Source organism: Cervus elaphus, chromosome 29, assembly GCF_910594005.1.
Source record: "Cervus elaphus chromosome 29, mCerEla1.1, whole genome shotgun sequence".
NCBI classification, from domain to species: domain Eukaryota; kingdom Metazoa; phylum Chordata; class Mammalia; order Artiodactyla; family Cervidae; genus Cervus; species Cervus elaphus.
The window spans coordinates 26,186,628-26,206,723 of NC_057843.1; the positions used below are offsets into that span (position 1 = coordinate 26,186,628).

At 41.5% G+C, this 20,096-nt stretch overlaps 1 protein-coding gene and 1 non-coding gene across 3 annotated transcripts in view; both read right to left on the reverse strand.

Moving 5' to 3' along the window:
- Nucleotides 1–20,096, reverse strand: part of SH3GL2 (SH3 domain containing GRB2 like 2, endophilin A1) — a 215,692-nt gene that overhangs the window by 11,844 nt on the left and 183,752 nt on the right. For both annotated transcript variants that reach the window (XM_043891236.1, XM_043891237.1), the window contains exon 4: nucleotides 1,058–1,201. In XM_043891236.1, coding sequence (XP_043747171.1) covers nucleotides 1,058–1,201 — 144 coding nt within the window. The remainder of the gene's footprint in view (nucleotides 1–1,057; nucleotides 1,202–20,096) is intronic.
- Nucleotides 3,526–3,632, reverse strand: LOC122686341. Its single transcript, XR_006338713.1, has one exon. It is a non-coding gene; the product is annotated as a U6 spliceosomal RNA (small nuclear RNA).

The following is a 20,096-nucleotide window of genomic DNA, read 5'->3' on the forward strand; positions in this document are numbered from 1 at the left end:
GGATCTTCCTGACCCAGGGATCGAGCTCAGGTCTTATGTCTCCTGCATTGACAGGTGGCTTCTTTACCACTAGTGCCACCTGGGAAGCCCTCAATAAGTACTTGTGTGTGTGCATGCTAAGTCGATTCAGTTGTGTCCAACTCTTTGTAACCCCATGGACTGTAGCCTGCCAGGCTCCTATGTCTTTGGGATTCTCCTGGCAAGAATACTGTAGTGGGTTGTCATGCCCTCCTCAAGGGATCTTCCTGACCCAGGGATCAAACCCATGTCTCTTACATCTCCTGCATTTGCAGGTGGGTTCTTTACCACTAGCGCCTTCTTTATTTTTATCTATTTATTTATTTTTGGCCACACTGCGTGGAGCGTGGGACCTTAGTTCCCTGATCAGGGATCAAACCCATGACCCCTACAGTGGAAGCGCTGAATTCTTAACCACTGGACGGCCAGGGAAGTCCCAAGTACTCGCTATCCCCTAGAGGAGATCTGTTTAAGGTCAATGTATTCAGCAAAAACTTGGAAGGGAGAGCAGGGCTCAATCAGGAAGGACAGTCATTTGCTGTGACCTCACATTGTGAAGGAGTAAAAACAGAAGGTGGTTAGTATGGCAGCTGAGGGTCCAAGGAGAGTGAGATAAAGGAATTCAGTAGGGGGTGTCACATTAGGTACCCTATACAGGTGAGCAGAAGCTAAGAAAAAGCTTGTGGAGTGGGGTGTTGACCCATGCTGAGTGTGACAGTTCCCTCTGCCCCAACGCTCAGTCACCACCAGACACACACAGTGGTAGATATCCAGGCATCTGGCTGCGTCTACCAGCTACGGTAATGATGGGATCTCGTGAGGGAGAAAGAAAATGAATAAAATTTCTAAGACAAATGACACTAAAAATGACAAAACAACTCTGAAAACAAATATGGGGCCCATGTGTATAAGACCCAAAACTGAGAATCAAAATATAAAATGGTCTTAATTATTTCTTGCAGGGTTTTTTTTTTTTTCCCAGTGGCACTAAGATCCCCAGGACAAATGAAAACAGAAAATGTGAGGAAACACATGTTACCAAAGTTGCAGTCATCTCCAAGCTCTCTTCCAAACTTGAGCATGGCCTCTGCCAGCAGTGCCTCTGCCTGGGGGTAACCTGGCCCTTTCTCCTGGCCGCGGATTTTTGACATGGTGTTGATCATGCTGAGTTTGGCTCTGGAAGCTGCAGGCAAAGAAATAAGAGACTTTCAAAGTAGGCAGTGTGATATAGGAAAAACAGGGCTAGGTAGAGAATCAGGCCTTGAGCAGACTCTAAACCAGTTCAGCTACTGAAAATTGTACCTTCACCAATGTCTTCATCCGTAATATGTGCAGGTTGGTCCACAGATAAAACACAAGCATGCCCTTTTCATCACTAAACTCTCCCTTTCTTTCAGAATCTCATGAGGAACTGAACAGGAAAGGCGAAGCTCCCCAGGCGAAGGTCCCACCTTTGCGTCCTCCTGCCCATCTTCCCATGTCCTGTCCTCACTGCTGTGGCCATGCACTTCTTCTGTGGACCTGGGAAAGCACTTAGAAACCATGGGATTATGTGACCTCTAAGTTCTAGGACTCTACTTTTATATTTCAATTCTAGGAGCCTATGGACTGAAGGAAGAAATTCATTGCTAATTCTTGCAACATGGGCCTTCTGCCATGTTTCACTTCAGTTCAGTTCAGTTCAGTCACTCAGTTGTGTCCAACTCTTTGCGACCCCGTGAATCGCAGCCCTCCAGGCCTCCCTGTCCATCACCAACTCCTGGAATTTACTCAAACGCATGTCCATCAAGTCAGTGATGCCATCCAGCCATCTCATCCTCTGTCGTCCCCTTCTCCGCCTGCCCTCAATGTTTCACTTAGACCATGTATAAAATAGAACTATTTGCAAAATCACTTCTTTACTAAGATTCTGACAGTAAACAGACCCATGAAGAACAGAAATATTGTGTTCATTAAAAATACTTAAGTACTTCACTTGAACATAACTGCTTCGGAAAATGAGTTTTGTGCCACAAAGACAGCATTTCAATTTCTTTTTTGCTTTTATTTTTATAGGAGAAGATGCCTAGAAGGTAAATCCAGTTTTCATGGAAGAAACAGCTTTATTAGGACACTGTTAGACCCACTGATTAACTTGATGCTATGGTTTCTCAGGTTCATTATCAGAGTTGGGACTGTATATTAATGTAGGATTCCATCTGCATGGCAACTCCTTACAGAATCCCAGCTAATGCATACACTTCAGTATTTAGTGGCTGATGTTTCATCTTGAACATTAGGTTCAAATAGGGTTTTATTTAAACTTTGTGTTTCAAAGGTTGAATCTGGAGACAAGGACAATTTTTACGAGAGGATCCCCTTCTAAGCCTGAGCCAGGGATATTGTAATGAACAAGACACCTATGGTCTCTACCTTAACAAAGCTTACAAGGTAGCACCTATTTTAAAAGCAATTAGAGTGAAGTGTGTATACCAAGTGTCATGCAGGGAGATTACAGCAAGTCACAAAAATATAGCAACACCCTAGTTTGTATGGGTGGGCCCTGCAAAGGCGGCTTTGGGAGAGAAGCATCTTTAAACTTTCAGTCACATAATGATTAGCTATTAGTCCTGCTAATAGCAATATGCAAAGCCTGGTGGTACCTGGCTGGAAAAATATAAGAATATAAAATTCACATTTTCTTTACTCCTCATAGAAAAGTGTATCATACATAGTTTTAAAAATTGAAAATGGCATATGAAGACACATTTTTGGGGGGAATAATATCATTAGAGTTTATATTCAAAGATTTTTCTACAATAAGCTGTATTTGAAATCCAGGAAAGACAGAGTCCCTGACAACGTACTCATAGTATAGTGAGACATCAGATACATAACAGTGGCAGCAAATATGATAAAAGCACTACACACAAGGTATCAGGGGAACACAGAGAAGGAATAACAGCAGCACAAATAAAACTGAACTAAGCAGACGTCAGACAGTAAGAGGGAGCAAATGAATAGAAGGAAAGAAGATAAATGGAGATCAAGCAAACAGAGTAATGAAACCACACATGGTGGTTAATCCTTTCAAATCCTGTTTTGACCATGTTACACTCTAAAGATTTATTCCTTTTAGGAAAGCTGGTTACTGATTTGTGCTTATATCTTGGTTCTGCTGAGAGCTGTCTTCTGGTAAGTAATTACCTGAAGTAATTATAATAGTTAAATATACTGTGGCTGATTTCCAGATTCATCATTTTGAATGTTGTTCAACTGTGAAGAACTTTATTCTTCCACTAAGTACTTAAGAACATCTTAAATATGTTCTATATTTTCATGCGAAGGGGGAAGAAAACCATATTCTATTAGTTTATCTGTTTCTTCAAATTAAAATATTTACCTAGTGATTCATATATTTGGAGAAATGGGCTTTTAAATTTATTCACAACTATTAAGTATTTTTAAGGTTCTTGGATTAGTAATCTTATGTGTTCTTTAAAAACATCATCAGATCTCTAAACTAACTTTTTTTTTTTTTGCTTCACAAATTTGTGTGTCATCCTTGCATAGGGGCTGTGATAATCTTCTCTGTGTTGTTCCATTTTTAGTACCTATGCTACCAAAGTGAGCACTAAATTAACCATTTTTAAGTGTTAACATAAGTGTTTTTAAGTGATTTTTAAAAGCAGTACTTTAAGAAACAGAGAGGAAGCCTGGAAATTACAAATTGAAGAAACTAAAATTCCTATAATCTCAGTCTAGATAGCATCACCAAATTCGATCTGCTCCTAGGCATCTTTCTCTTGTTTTCTAGAGGGACCTAAATCCTTTTCTTCATATTATCTTTATGTTTGCCATACCTTTAGTTTTTCTTTCAAATCGTTACAATCTCTGTAACTAGGCCCCCATCTTTACTCTCCCACCTTCACTATTCTAGTTCAAGTTGCCCCCACTAAGTTTATTACAGAAACAGCTTCCAAAAAGCAACTTCTCCCCTGGCCCATGAGAGCAGGATACTGGTATGTTGCTCTGCATATCTCCTAGACAGGATTAGCGTAAAGCTGTACATGCAGTAGATGTGTAACCCTGACTGCTGAAAAAGAATAAATGTATAAACAGACTATCTTGGAAATTCATAGATGATCACGACAGTGCTTTTCATAAGCAGATGCTGCTCACCGCAAACAGAGAAAGCCTGTGCACAGAAATGAAGACCCAGCACAGTCAAAAAGAACTAAATAAAGTTATTTTTAAAAGCTTTAAAAAACTATTTTATATTTTAATAATATGAGCATATATTACTTCCATTATGAAGAACTAAATTTAACATAGTTCCCACTTCCTTTTCCAGCAGGAGACCTAATTTAGTCGTGGAACTGGATAAACAATACTCACAGTATCTTCATAGTCCGGGCACTGCTCTAACCTCGTGGGTCTTTCCACTAAAAAGTTCTACTGAAAACTATATTCAGTGGTGCAAAGAGAATTGGCTAGGAAGAGAGAAGCTCATGAGGATTAACAGGTGAAATGCCATCAAGAAAAAAAACATCAGAGACAAGGTCTCAGTGAGTCCACATGGAGGTGATTTCTGGAAGGAAAGACATCGGGTCAACTCAAACAGCAGGAAGTGACATCAGGGTGATCAAAAAAGGCTGATGCATCCCCAGACGGCTTCCACTGCTTGGTCTTCTGCTAAGAAAGGGGGCGGGGAAGGCAGTTTCTCTTTTGTCCTCAAAAATCCAGATTATCTTTTCAGGAAGAGAAACAGGGGCAGCCAAAGCTCGATCAAATCAGCTCCTGACTCTAAAGCATCATCTGCAGCATCCCTTGACGTGCTTTTTAATTCTGGGCACAGCCGACGGGAAGCCAAAGCTCTGCTGAGAGTGAAACAGAAGCTCTCGTCACGCTACCAGATGGACTTATTCTCCTCTGACCTAAAAGTGGTGTCCCTGTGAGTCACTGCTTGGTCTCTCCTAAGTAACTAGCATGGTAACTAGCATGGAATGTGGAAAACCCAGAACTTCTGCTAAATCTAAATTTTAAAAATTCATCTATTAATTCAAATGAACAGAAAAACCAACCATTAGAGCTTGTCTCTCATGAAAAGCAGCATAGGACATTAAAATACACATTAGTTTTGGCTCATTCAAACAAAGGAAAAAAATCCAGGCTTCAAATCTTGCTAGATATGTATCCCTGAGCATCAATTCTTTCTGAAGGCAGTTATCAGGGTTCAGTGATAAACAGCCAAAAAAGTAACCAGCACACACACACACACACCATAGGCGAAGGCACCCCTTTCTACCTTCCATGTTCTCTTTCTGGGTGTGTGTGTGTGTGTGTGTGTGTGGAGTGTCCCACCACCAACCTGGGTGTAGGGGAAATTATATTTCCCAGAGCCCCTTCCCTGCATGTTTCCAAGCTAGAGCTGCTCCAGAGTGAGGCCATACGAGATCTGGGAAGCAAAAGTGAAGCGGCAGCCATGCACTCGAGCCTAGGATGAACCCAGGTTCCAGTGTGTCCTCGAGGTCATACTCTGTGCCTAGCTCTTCTTCTCGAATGTTGATTCTGGTAACCAAGAGTGCCCCCAGGCCCACCACAAGATTGTGCTGCCAACTCACAGAGGGGGTGACCTTAAAGAGCCAACCAGCTTCCACAGCTTTCCTTCCATGCCAGCTGCCCTTTGCAGTGCCGCTTCCAGAGCTGGGCCTGCCCACCCTCCAGATCCCCACAAGTTTGTTTACTAGTCAGGGCTGCTCAGTGAACTTTCTCTGATCCTTAACCCCACTTTTTTGATCTTTACTTACCCAGCTCTTTCTACAACTATATAAGCTCTAGTTCCTTTAATAAATCTCTTAGTCCATAGTATCCATTATGGCTTTGCTTCCCTTACTGAATTCTGACCAATGCAGTGGCTGATGGTCTAATATCTAAACTAACAAAAATTTATGATCATTCCTTGATAGAGCCCTGAAAATAAGTCAATAAAAATGACCATAAATATTTCAATTCTGCAACTCTGTTTTCAGGACAGACATAAAAGAAAACAGCTCTAAGTGGGAGTTAGCTGCTAATACTGGGAAGAACTTTTCCAGTAGTCATGTATGGATGTGAGAGTTGGACTATAAAGAAAGCTGAGTGCCAAAGAATTGATGCTTTTGAACTGTGGTGTTGGAGAAGACTCTTAAGAGTCCCTTGGACCGCAAGGAGATCCAACCAGTCCATCCTAAAGGAGATCAGTCCTGGGTGTTCATTGGAAGGACTGATGTTGAAGCTGAAACTCCAATCCTTTGGCCACCTCATGCGAAGAGCTGACTCATTTGAAAAGACTGTGATGCTGGGAAAGATTGAGAGCAGGAGGAGAAGGGGATGACAGAGGATGAGATGGTTGGATGGCATCACTGACCCAATGGACATGAGTTTGGGTGAACTCCGGGAGTTGGTGATGGACAGGGAGGCCTGGCGTGCTGCGGTTCACGGGGTTGCAAAGAGTTGGACACGACTGAGTGACTGAACTGAACTGAAGTGGGAAGAACACCAGAAAGGACAGCTGGTTTAATAAGGTGGGATTAAGCCATAGACTTTGATGTCAGATTGTCTGAGTCCAAATCCTGGCTATATTTCTTGCCGGATGATTTGGGCCTCATTTTACTCATCGGTAAAACAGTACTTCCCCCTTATTGGGTTAGGATGATGTAAGGATTAGATGATATATTGTATGTCACAATATTGGTACATGATAAATATTCAATAAATGTTGCCTATTTTTATGAATATCAGACATGCCAGTAAGTTCCCTGTGGTATTTTGTGTGAGTTACTTTACCTCTCAGTTCTTCACTGATAAAAAGGTGAAAAAAAGGAGACAGAACTATACAGAAACTCTGAGATCTGAAAAGATGATTTGGGAGAGCAGGTCATGCTGATGGCAATCTGGCTGATGTTTCCCTTGTATACAACCAGACTTTAAGATTTCCAAGGCTGCTGGGTCTTTTCATGTCTCCTGACTCCATTCTTTAAAGTGCAGAAGGGTGGGACCTCATTTCCTATTCCCTCTTATTATTAAAACCGGGTCTCAGGAAGCAAATCATCTCTCAACTACACCATGAAATGCTGCTTTATGGGAAAATGGTAAGAAGCTGATCATACAATCTCCTGAAATCAAGACAGAGGCTCTCCTTTTTTCCAACAAAAGAGGGTTCCTATGCTAAAGTATAAGCCCTAAGGGGATAAAAAAAGATCAATAAAAATCAATACATAGGGGAACTGGAAACAATTATGTATCCCCCATTACAGAAAAATTATGAATTTGTACCCTCTGAGTGAAGTGAAAATGAAACTCGCTCAGTCATGTCCGACTCTTTGCGACCCCATGGAATTCTCCAGGCCAGAATACTGGAGTGGGTAGCCTTTCTGTTCTCTAGGGGATCTTCCTGACCCAGGAATCAAACCAGGGTCTCCTGCAATGCAGACGGATTCTTTACCAACTGAGCTATCAGGGAAGCCCTGATTGAAGAGGTATTTCCTAAAAATCAGCTTTCTAAAGATTTTTTTTCACTAATTAAATGAACAAAACATTGTCTGAATGTTTCACTAATTAAATGAACAAAACATTGTCTGAATGTTTCACTAATTAAATGAACAAAACAATGTCTGAACAGGACTATGACAGAGAGACTCTAAGAGAAATAAGGTCCAGTCTCTGTCCTCAATGAGCTTATTGTCTAGTTGGAGAGTGAGAGCACGCTCTGCTCACTGTGATCCGAGGCAGATTCAGGGCATACTGTGAGTGAAGTTATAATGTATTCACATCACGGAATAGAGCAATGAACTCTGCTAGAAGGCTAAGGCCGGGAAGACTTGGGAAACAGGTGACACTCCACCTGGGTTTCTGGAGGACTGAGCTGTAAAGGCAGTGGGGTGGGAATAGGTGCTCTAGGCATCTGGAGAGTGTGAGCAAAGGCATATGGAAATACCTGGCACATCTGGAAACTCCAAAGTGTCTGTGGCTGAGGTGCAAGGTCAAAGAGAACAAGATCAGTAGGAACCAGGTAGTGAAGGGCCCTGAATTGCAAGCTAAGGAGCTGAGATTCTCCTATTGAAGGTTGCTCACAGAGAGTTATTTAACATCTAGACATTCAAAAGGGCTTTAATTCAAATTAAATTAAGTTTAGATTTGGGGGAAAAGATTCCCATCATCATTGTAGGAAAAGAGGGATGTGGGAAGGGGTCTTCCCCAAATGGGAAGCCACTGGAAGCTGGGAGACCGATGAGAACACTGTAATTTAACAGATGAGTCCTAAGGAAACAGAGGGGAGAAGAGAAATGAACTTTAGAGTCCTGTGGTGAGTAGCACTAACAGGACCAGGTGACCGATTAAGTGTGAAGAGGAAGAAGAGGGGCATTTAGGCTGGTGTTAGGGCAAAGGATGGCTGCCCATTAGAATTGCCTGAGGAGGTTTTTAAACTATTGATTCCATCAAAGGAGGTACTGGGTCAACTAGATTCCATAAGAAAAAAACGTGACTCTTAACTCCACCTCACACTATACGTAAAATTAATTCTAAGTGGATTGCAGATCTAATTATGGACACCAACACAGTACTACCTTTAGAAAATGATATAGAAGAACACATCCCTGACCTGTAGAGTACATAAAGATGTCTTAAAACAGGACACAAAAACACTCTGTCATAAAGAAAAGTATTTCTAAATTGGACTATGTTAAAATTGAGTACTACTATCCAAAAGAAATCATCATAAAGAATTAAAAGGCAACCAAAAAAAATGAGTTAAGATACTCACAATACACATATTCAAAATAGGACTTGTATCCAAAACATTAAAAGGAAAAAACCTCCTATAAATCATTAAGAAAAAGATAATCCAGTTTTTTAAATGGGCAAGAAGTTCGAACAGACAGTTCACAAAAGAAGATATTCAAATATCTAATAAGCATCTGAAAGGGGCTCAACTTCATTATTCTGACAATGCAAATAAAACCACATTGAAACATACCCACAGTAATGGTGAAAGCAGAAAAAAAGAAAAAACTAAAAAAATATCAAGTGTTCAGAAGATGTAGAACAACCGGAACTCTTTAAGTTTTGCTGATGGGAGTAAGAATTGGGAGAACATTTTGGAAAACAACTTAGCAATATCTAACTGCGAAAGCTGAAAAGACACCCTGTGCCCCGGCAATTCTACTTATAGGCATATATCCGTCAGAAATGTGTATAAGGGACATGTACAAAAATGGGCTATTCAAAATAGCCAAAAATAGGAACACCCAAATGCGTATCAGTGAGAAAACAGATAAATAAACTGTGCTCTATTTTCACAATGGAACAGCAACAAGAATGAAAGAACTACACCTATATACAGCAAAGACAAATATAAAGTTGAGCAAAAGGAGCCAGATCTGCAGAGTACATGCTCCATGATTCCATTTAAGCAACACTCTAAAACTGAAAGAACTGTCTGGCATTAGAAGTCAGGGCAGCTCGCATCCGGACAGGCACTCGTGGGAGGCCAGCAGTGTGCAGTTTCTTAGACTAGGTACCTTTACATGATGGTATCAGTTTGCAATAATTCACTGGGCCATATACTCAGGATCTGAGCACTATACTTTCTTATATTGTAGACCAATAAAAAGCTCAGGGGAAAAAAAAAAAAAACCCTGATGTCTGTGTCCTACTCCCAGATTTCTGAGTAACTGGTCTAACCATCTATAGTTTTTAAAATCCCTTAGGTGATTCTAACATACACCAGGTTTGAGAATACACTGCATTCCAATCTCTAGACTGAATACCTGGCTAGGGGATGATAAAAATTTGACATGATTTTTGGGGAGACTTGGGGGGAGATGTATAGAGGTGCTTCAATTTCAGCAAATACAAAGTCTAACAGAATATCCACAAGATTGGACTAAACATACAACTAAATACATGGGTCTTAAGCCCAAAAGGATCAAGGATCTACCTCAGAGAGGGCAACGTACAGTTTGACTTCCCTGGTGGCTCAGATGGTAAAGTGTCTGCCTACAATGTGGGAGACCCAGGTTCAATCCCTGTGTTGGGAAGATCTCCTGGAGAAGGAAATGGCAACCCACTCCAGTATTCTTGCCTGGAAAATCCCATGGACGGAGGAACCTGGTAGGCTACAGTCCATGCGGTCCCAAAGAGTTGGACACAACTGAGCGACTTCACTTAAGCCCAAAAGATGTTAGATTATCTGAAATACCTGGAATCTTTTTTTTTTCTTTTCCAGTTTTACTGAGATATAGTTGGCCTATAATGCTGAATAGGTTCAAGGTATACAACATAATAATTTGATATATGCGTATATCATGAAATGATCACTACAGGAATATGTATCCTCACACAGTTACAAATTTTTTCTTCTTACAAGAACTTTAAGGACACTCTACTCTCTTAGCAACTTTAAATATGGTATTGAAATACAGAATTCAAATCATGTGGTACTGTTAACTATGGTTATCAAGCTACACATTGCATCCTTAGGACTTACTTATAACCAAAAGTTTGTACCTTGGCCAGGTTAAATCCCTGGGTCAGGAAGATCCCCTGGAGAAGGGAATAGCAACCCACTCCAGAATTCTTGACTAGAGAATCCCATGGATAGAGGAGCCTGGCAGGCTACAGTCGTGGGGTTGCTAAAGTGTTGGACACGACTGAGTGACTAATACTTTTTTCCCACCTCCAACCTCTGGCAACAACCTGATCTCTGTTTTTATGAGTCTGGTTTCTTTAGATTTCACATGTAAGTAAGATCATACAATTTTTTTAGTATGTATACATACATTCATAACTTGGAATATTATTCAGTCATAGTAAAGAAGGAAACACCTGGAATCTTGAAGGCTAGGCCATTAGATAAAAGAGAGAAGGGGAAGAAAATTCCCCCAAAATCAATATTAAACAAAATTCTACAAGTTTTCTTTTTCATCTGGTTTTATATTTGGTAGGTGAGAATATCAAATATATTTGGTAGGTAGCTTTAATTAGAGTCACCAGGAGCTTTACCTAAACAATTGAAACTTAATCTTCACAATCATCGCCAGCCTGTGGGTCTCACTGCATCATTCCCATTGTGGAGACAGGACTGAGCTGCATGCACAAGGTGAGGATGTAGAGACTCAGGGAGACAGGAAAATCTGCCCAAGTTCTCCTATAGACAGAATTTAGACTCCTTTGAGGAGCCAGAAATAACCCCCAACTTCTTTCTAAACTGCTGAGAGAACCATCATTGAAGCAAATCGTGACACAGCCCTCCTGGCATGCTGCACTTACTCCTTTAATATCCTCCTAATTGGGCTCCAAAATCACTGCAGATGGTGACTGCAGCCAGGAAATTAAAGGACGCTTGCTCTTTGGGAGAAAATCTATGATCAACCTAGACAGCATATTAAAAAGCAGAGACATTACTTTACCAACAAAGGTCCATCTAGTCAAAGCTATGGTTTTTCCAGTAGTCATGTATGGATGTGAGAGTTGAACTATAAAGAAAGCTGACTGCCGGCTGGAAAAGACTCTTGAGAGTCCCTTGGATGGCAAGGAGATCAAATCAGTCAACCCTAAAGGAAATCAGTCCTGAATATTCATTGCAAGGACTGATACTGCAGCTGAAGCTCCAATACTTTGGCCACCTGATGTGAAGAACCACCTCATTGAAAAAGACCCTGATGCTGGGAAAGATTGAAGGCAGGAGGAGAAGGGGACGACAGAGGATGAGATGGTTGGATGTCATCACCAACGTGATGGACATGAGGTTTGGGTGAACTCCGGGAGTTGGTGATGGACAGGGAAGCCTGGCATGCTGCAGTCCACGGGGTTGCAAAGAGTCGGACACGAGTAAGCGACTGAACTGAATGACCACTATGCCAGGGGACACCTTATCAAGTCACATGTGACAAATTGTGTAGTTGAGCTCAGGAAGACCCCTGCCCAGCGAGTGCTGCAGAGTCTTTGGAGCAATCTGAAAGATGTATCTTATCACTGTTGGTATTATTTTCTGAGGGCTTTTATAACAAAGCTATCATAAACTGGGTGACTTCAAACAGTCTAATTTTCTCACAATTACTGAAGCTTCTTCCCTACACTGACCCTATCCATCTCCTCCATTTGGCTGTTCCTCAGTTGCATCCTTTATAATAAATGGGTAAACATTAAACAAGTATTTTTCTGAGTTCCAGGAGTCATTCTAGCAAATTAGCAAGCCCCCAGAGGTGGTCAGAAGCACCAGAGGCTCAGGCTTGGGACTGGCATCTGAAATGGGGCCCTTGTGGGAGGACTGAGTCCTTAGCTTATCTGATGCCAACTCCAGATGGACAGTGTCTGAACTGAGTTGAACTGTCGGATCCCGGGTAGTCAGAGAATTGACTGGTGTGGGGAAAAAAACATAGACATACACATCTAGTGTCAGAAGTGTCTGCAGGCAGAGTATAGAGAAAACACAGTAGTTTTCCTTTTACAGCTCTGAAACAGCATGCAGCACACTCATATGAGTGAGCACTGAGGTTCTGACAGGTATTAAACCTTGCAGAGATTGCTTTTCTAGAAAGGTTTCGTGGAATGTCAGGACAAGTGGACCCCAAGCTTGTGAGGACAAGAAAATGTGGTGTGTTCTAAGGGGTTTGGTCCCAAAGAAAGAGATGGCAGAAGATGAAGTGCTCTTTTACCTAGAAGAAAAAAAAAAAGAGTCCTGATGTCGGGTGTTTTTTTTTAGTTTCATTATCTAGGACTGAGCTACTGAACTGAACTAAACTGAACTAGGATTCAAAATCAAGGTTTACAGCAAGTAGGATTTCTGTAGCTCTGGAAATAAGCAGTCTCTGAAACAGGGAGGGGAATGAAGAGCCCCAGCACAAACGTAAGCAGAGGTAAGGGGCGGAAGGCAAGCAGGGTGGTGAACATGAGTGTTCACTGCAGGGGACAGGGATGAGGGCGGAGTCTGCACCTCATCTTTCTCCTCCCACCAACTGATCATGTCAGGAGCGTTTACAAAGAGACCTTTCATAAATCATAAAAAGTACAACCTGCTTTAAACTGCTGTAGAATGCTCTCAAGAGTAGCTTCTGTCTCTCTTCAACTGGGATATTCCAGATAAGAAAACATATTGACAGGGTGTCTGTCACAACAGGGAAGAAGAAAAGCCACCCCCACCCTGGCTGGTGTTGATGAAGGCAGCTGACACACTCAGGCAGATGTGGCCACAAAATTCCAAGTCACATCCTTGTCTTCTGACTGAGAGGGGAAACCTAATGGATTTAGCATCCATCAGGGAATAAATTTTCTGGAAGACTATCACTTCTTTAAAGGACAGACTTCCTTTCTCATCTCTTACCTACATTACAGAAAACAAATCAAGCTGCCTCAAAGAGCAGAGAGTTTTATCAGACAAATGCTTAATGATTTGTACTAGTCTTCATAAATGCTACCATCTGTTCTGAAAATTTAGAAAAATCCCTGAAATATCTTTGAATAACTGAAGATCATGATGACATTTCATCCCATAGCTATCATTTCAGTAATATCTCCTATGTGTAATTCACATACATAATCTCTTTAATCCTCCCCCAAACACGAGAGACAGCTTTGGCTTCTCTCAGTTTCCAGATAAGGAAAACGAAGCAGAAAGAAATGATGCAGTCGCCCAAGGACACGAAGCAACAAGAAGCTGAGGAAAAACCGAACCCCAGCTGTGTCTCAAAAGCCAAATGTCCTCCCACAATGCCACTCCGACTCTGGCTGCTCTATTACTTCTTCATTAAAATAGGTCAAATTAAGACATGTCAGCAGCAAGATGCAGAGCTCCAGCTATATTTACACTTGTTAGGTGTTTGAAAATGCAGAGGTGAGGGAGTGTGATACCTGCTGTGATTCAGGAAGTAAGATGAGCAGTGCCCCAGAGTGAAGAGACTGGAGATCTCTCCACCTGCATGACCTTGGATGAGCCACCTAAACTTTGGACCTCTGCTTCCTCACCTTGAACCTGAGAAGACTGGATTACCTGATTTTCATAATGCCTTTCAGATCTAACAATCTCTTTTACATGCCCTCGAATCCACTAGGATAAGTGAAACAGGTCACTTGTAAATAAGTACATGGTATCTATCCCAGTGTACACAGAGCCTTAATGTAAAATTTCAAAACCAAAGAAACTCGTCCTTTGCAAAACCATTGCTGAGATCAAAACCAGTAAGTCTTACTTTAAACCTCCAACATAAAGATTTTACCTTTGTTCTATTTTTAACCCCTTCTTTACTCTGTTTTTGTTTCTACAAGAATGAAGACAATAGCCAGACTCTTTCCTAATGATCTGGTTTATGTGTATGGGTCTTAAGGTTATTTACTCTCCCTTATTGTAGAAAGTTAATAAATTTTATTATGGAAATTAATTACTAAATACAACAGATATTGTGAATGAACACTGGTAAAATTGAGAGAACCAAAGTGATATATTTAGATGTGCAAATACAGCCTCTTTTGGAAGATAAAAAAATTGAACCTGCATTTTCCTGTGATGAAATCTATTACCACTGCCTACTAATTAGTGCAAGGACATGTGTTGTCAAAGGAATACAGGGACAGGGTTCAGACCCCAGCTCTTCTGAGAAGAGCAGGCTGACCTCACCCTCACCGTGGCTGGGTAAAGCAAGAGATACTAATACTTACTGACAGAAGTGCAGTGATGGTGAAAGGAGGTGCTACATGTAATCAGAGCAGGCACGCAGCTCAGTGTTCGTTCCTCTGTTCCCTCTCCCCACTTTGGGTGGGGGAAAAAATGCAGATGATGACCACTGCATGAAATGGTCCACCAAGAGGAAAAATCTATTTACCTCATTATTATTTATCAAAGCTCAATGATATCTTTAGTTGGAACAAAAAGTTAAGTCTGAATTATATCAATGACATTTGTAAAGTCTTTTAGAGAGATTACAATTGGAATATGAACATCAACCCCCAAATCACACTAAGTTAGATTTGGGACTTAATACTTGCAATGAAATGTAAGTAATAAGTAACACTTTAGCATATATTTCACGTTAGCAACCTGTGATGACTGTGTATAATGGCTTAGTTTTTCCAGATGAAATCTCAGAATATCTGCATGTCTCAGATGAACCCTCTGATGCTCCCTGCCCCGTGAGCAATGTGTTCCCCAGTCTTGCACACTAACAATTATTAAAGGGGCAAAAGATTTATATGGTAATTAGGACTTAGGCAAATATCTTCAAACATTTGCAGTTTTTTTTTTTTTGGAGTTAAGTGTTAGAAGGTATTGAGGAAAGGAAAGAGCATGTTTTTTCTACTGATTTATACAAATATGCAGCTGTACCAGGGAAGCATGCTACTCTCAACCCAAATAATAGTATTTATAAAACACTTCTTTCCATGGTAGCAAAGCTCTTGGTTTGCCCCTGCAGAGTGGGAAGCAGCAGGGAGGTGTTTTAAGACAGAGCTGTGCTATGCAGTCAGCATCCCTAAGAACCCATGAGATGGGACAGCAAACATCGCCCACCTCCACACTGGGTGTTAGAAGGCACCAGCAGAGGTCTCACAGCGTGCCCTGGGAAGGCAGGCAATTACATCCCAGGAGCAGAGAATGGTTCCTGCTATTCGAAAAGCACACAACCCTTTGTGGACTAGCATCATGAGCCTCCGCTTCATCAGGTTTTCAGAGCAGACAGAACTAAGAGACTGCTGTGGGGAGGGTCTTGCAGTGGGACTTTCCCCTGGAGGGCTTATCTGTGGAGGAATTGCTGGGTAAGCACCTGAGATACCCTGAGGCAGGATGGCAGGCCACTGGGAAGAGGAGAGTGACATTTCTTGAGCCCTTACAAAGTTCCAGGCACTGTGCCAAGTGCTCTTCACTGTGACATGTTTCAAAGAGATCGTAGTCTCAGCACCAAGTGGACTTGTCCTACCACTCCCTGAGAGGTTCAGGGGATGCCATGCTAAGCTGAAAAGATTTGACAGGTTTTCCCCATCTACTTCCTGCTTCCAGGTAAAAGAGCCAAAAATGATAAAGTCAAATGGCCTTTTGATTCCAGCAGACAGTGATACGCTTGAAATAGGAGCTCTGGCTGGGGAACAAATAGCCATATTGTATTAATTTTCCACTGTGTAACAAGATTCCACAAAGTTAGTGACTGCAAGCCACAGATTTATGACCTCACAGTTTCTGCAGGTTAGACGTCCAGGCACAACTTAACTGAGGCCTCTGTTCAGGGTCTCACAAGGCGACATTCAATTCAAAGTATTGGCAGGCTGCCTTGTTTATCAGGAAACATCAGTAGGGATGAGTCTGCTCCCTGGCTCCCTCGGGTGGCTGATAAAATTTTACTTCTCTGTGGTAGTTTTGACTGATGGCCCTGGCTTCTTACTAGCTGTTGGCCCTTAGATCCTAGAGGCCACCCCTGACACTCAGCCCCCTCCTAAGACAGTCACAACATGGCAGCTTGCTTCTCATAGACCAGCAGGAGGATCCGTCTCACTCTAGTCTGCTAAGAAAGTTTTATATAATGTGATCTTGGGAGTAACAGCCCACAGTTTCGCCATATAATGGAACCTAATCAAGGGAGTGGTGAGTGGTAACCCCATTACATTTGCCATATTCTATTAGGTAGAAGGAAGTCATCAAGATCCCACCTATACTCAAAAAGAAGAGATTACCAAGGATGAAATCATTAGGGGCCACTCTAAAGTGTGGGCTTCAGAAGGTAGCCCAGAAGGTAAAGAAACCACCTGCAATGTGGGAGACCTGGATTTGATCCCTGGTTTGGAAAGAACCCCTAGAGAAGGATACAGGCTGCCTACTCCAGTATTCTGGCCTGGAGAAGTCCATGGACTGTATAGTCCATGGGCTTACAAACAGTCAGACACAACTGAGTGACTTTCACTTTCAGTTTTCTAGAGTGTATTCTACACACACGGCAAGACTGAATGTGGCTTCATATTTTGTAGCATATGACAAGGAAGACAAAATGGACTAAGGAGACAGTCATATGTGAATATGAATTCTGGTTCCTTTGCTGCAAGACTTTGGACAAATTATTTAATTTCTCTTGAAGCTTCAATTTTCTAATCTGAAAATAGGGACAACTATTATCTATATAAATATGAATGTGCTGTCAATAGCTTCAGCTATTGTTTAATAGTTTAAATAATGTTCAATCTCTTAAATTTGAGATTATATGCACTTTTGTACTTTTTCTAAAGCAACTGTGAACTGTGAAATGCATTAACTGTGCATGACACCAAGTAGGTATTATATATACAGAGTAACAGGCTCTGATTCCAGCCTGTTCAGGTCTGCAGACCATGACTCCATCTGAAAGTTTAACTACTCCTATAGATGAAGCTTCAATATAATTGACATGATTTGATTCTCTCATTCAGCAAATTAAGCACCTAATAAGCACTACTATGCTAGGTGCTAGGTATTATCTATCTACCTATCTATACACACACACACACACATGCAAAAACAGACATACTTCTGTCTTTGATGAGTTTATGGTACATTGAGAGAGAAACAGCATTCATTCAATAAATAATTAAGGCACTATTTGTATATTAGGGATAATAAACAGGACAAAGTCCTTACTCTTATGGAGATTATATTCTACAGAAATGTGGGTGATCAGTGGATTTTTTTTTAAAGGTAAAAATAGAGGACAATTTAAAATCATGATAGAATATTAGAACGGGATCTGAGAGTAACCAGGAAGGGCTATTTCAAATAGAGTGGCCAGAGAAGGACTGCATAGGGAGGTGGAGTGACAAGAAAGAACAGCTATAATAGGGGCCAGGAGAAGAGTGTTTCAGGCAGAGGAACTTCCTGTGAAAAGGCCCTGAGGCAGGAACGAGCAGAGCACGGCTGAGGAACAGCAACAAATCAGTAAGAGTGGACATCAACCCAGGCTCAGGGGCAGAGCAAGAGCTAAGGCCCCACAGCCAAGAAGTCTCTTCTCAGCTCGATGGGAGGCCACTGCAGGATAACAAGTAGAGGAACCACAGACATGATTGACACCTGGAATGGAATGAACTGGCTGCTATGTGGGAAATGTAAGACAAGGGAGTAAGAATGAAGGTTGTCAGGATACTGAACAAATGAAAACTTGTAAATATTTTGATAAGAACAATAAACAATAAGAACCAGCTTTCTGACTACAACGTACAAGCAACAATCCTACACTCAGGCCACCTGAATTTTAGTTGCAGAGATAAGTCACACCTTACCAAGTAAATATAGAATAAAAGTTTAAATAGTAACAAGGGCCTTGAAAGAAAATAAAACAGGGAAAAGTGGCTGAGAATGAAAATGTTTTAGACAAGATGGTTGGAAAAGCCACACAAATAAGGTGATATCTGAGCAGAAACCTGAGTGAAGACTTTGGGAAGACCTGGAGACAAGAGATTCAGGCAGGAGGTCTGGCGCAATCCCAGGAATGAGGGTGCTAAGTGTGTGTGAGGAGCAGTGCAAAGGCTGGGGACGGTGATATGGATGGACTAAACAGAAACTGGTAGGATTACAGGAAAGGAAGTCAGATCATCGGATCCTCTAACCTACCATGAGGTTAGAGGATCATGTTATTCTATGTTGTCTATGCTATCTTTCCATGTTATTCTCAACGGGGAACCACTGGAGAGATTTGTGGAGGGGACTCAAGTGAAGGTGTCATGACAACACTGGAGTGGACCTGATTCAGACAGGGGACTCAGGGAATGCCTCTAGAGGAGGGATTTTTAAGCTGAGGGAGGAAGGGTGACTAAGAAGATAGGGGTCACACACGTGGCAGGTGGGGCATTCCAGGAAGAGGAAATAGCCAGTGCCAAGTAATCTTTTGTAATCTGTCCTTATGCATTTTCATTATTTTTCAGTGTCAGGATTTAGAAAAACTAAAACTCTGGCTATGAGACTCAGTATAGACTCTTTATTCTTTAAGTGGAAGATGAATATATTCATTTGTGCACTTATTCAACAGACATGTTGAGGGCAAACAACACAGCAGGCACATGCCAGGAGCCCTGAAAGACAAAATGATGAACATGACTTGGGTCCTGTCCTCCACAAAATACAGCAAATTCAATGTGTACTGCAGCCAAGCATTCGAAGGCATGCCTGCCAAACAATACATGTACTGATTTTCAGCTCTACTGCATAATCACTGTATTTATGCATCTTTGGAAGGAGATGACTAAGAGGGTAGCCCATGGGGAAGAAATACAATAATTTGATGTAATAGCTTTCCAGGGATTAATCAGATATTTTTAAATTAATAGAGGTAACTTTTATTTCTACAGGCAACATTCCACAAATGAGGTTTGAAATTATTATTAAGAAGTTCTGAATAGACATTTAATGACTCTGACTTAATGTCCCAACTTCAGGCATGTGGAGAACCCTAGAACGTATAGGCACTCACAGGAAAAGCACTTCTCTAGAGAACCAAATCTCAATGGGGCATGATATTTTTCATGTTTCAACTGCTTTTAATCTACACATCTTGGAAGTTTGTACAGCATGATGACATCAGGGTCAGAATAACCTTTCAGTGCAAACTAAAAAGGTCTTCTGTCATCACCACTCTGCTAAGGTTGTGAAGGAAACACGAGAAATCCGCATGCCTACTGTTTTATGTCATGGGAAGTTCTCCACTACAGTCCCAGAAAATGGATTCGCAGAAAGCTGAGAAAAAATGAACATCAAATCAAAGATATCCTGATCCAAAGTCAAGAGTCTATTTGTCTTGAAAAAAGCAACCGTCAATATACATTAACCAAGAAACGAAATGTCAAACACATATCAAAGTAGAATAGAGAGTTTGAATGGTGAACTATCTAGTCCTGTGCCGACCACTATTGAACCACTGGACACACTGGGCTGCTGAGCTCTGACCTGTTGTTGCTGTTCAGTCGCTCAGTTGTGTCCGACTCTTTGTGATCCCATGGATGGTAGCACACCAGCCTTCCCTATCCTTCACCATCTCCCGGAGCTTGGTCAGTCTCATGTCCATTGAGTCGGTGATGCCATCCAGCCATCTGGTCCTGTTGTCCCCTTCTCCTTTTGC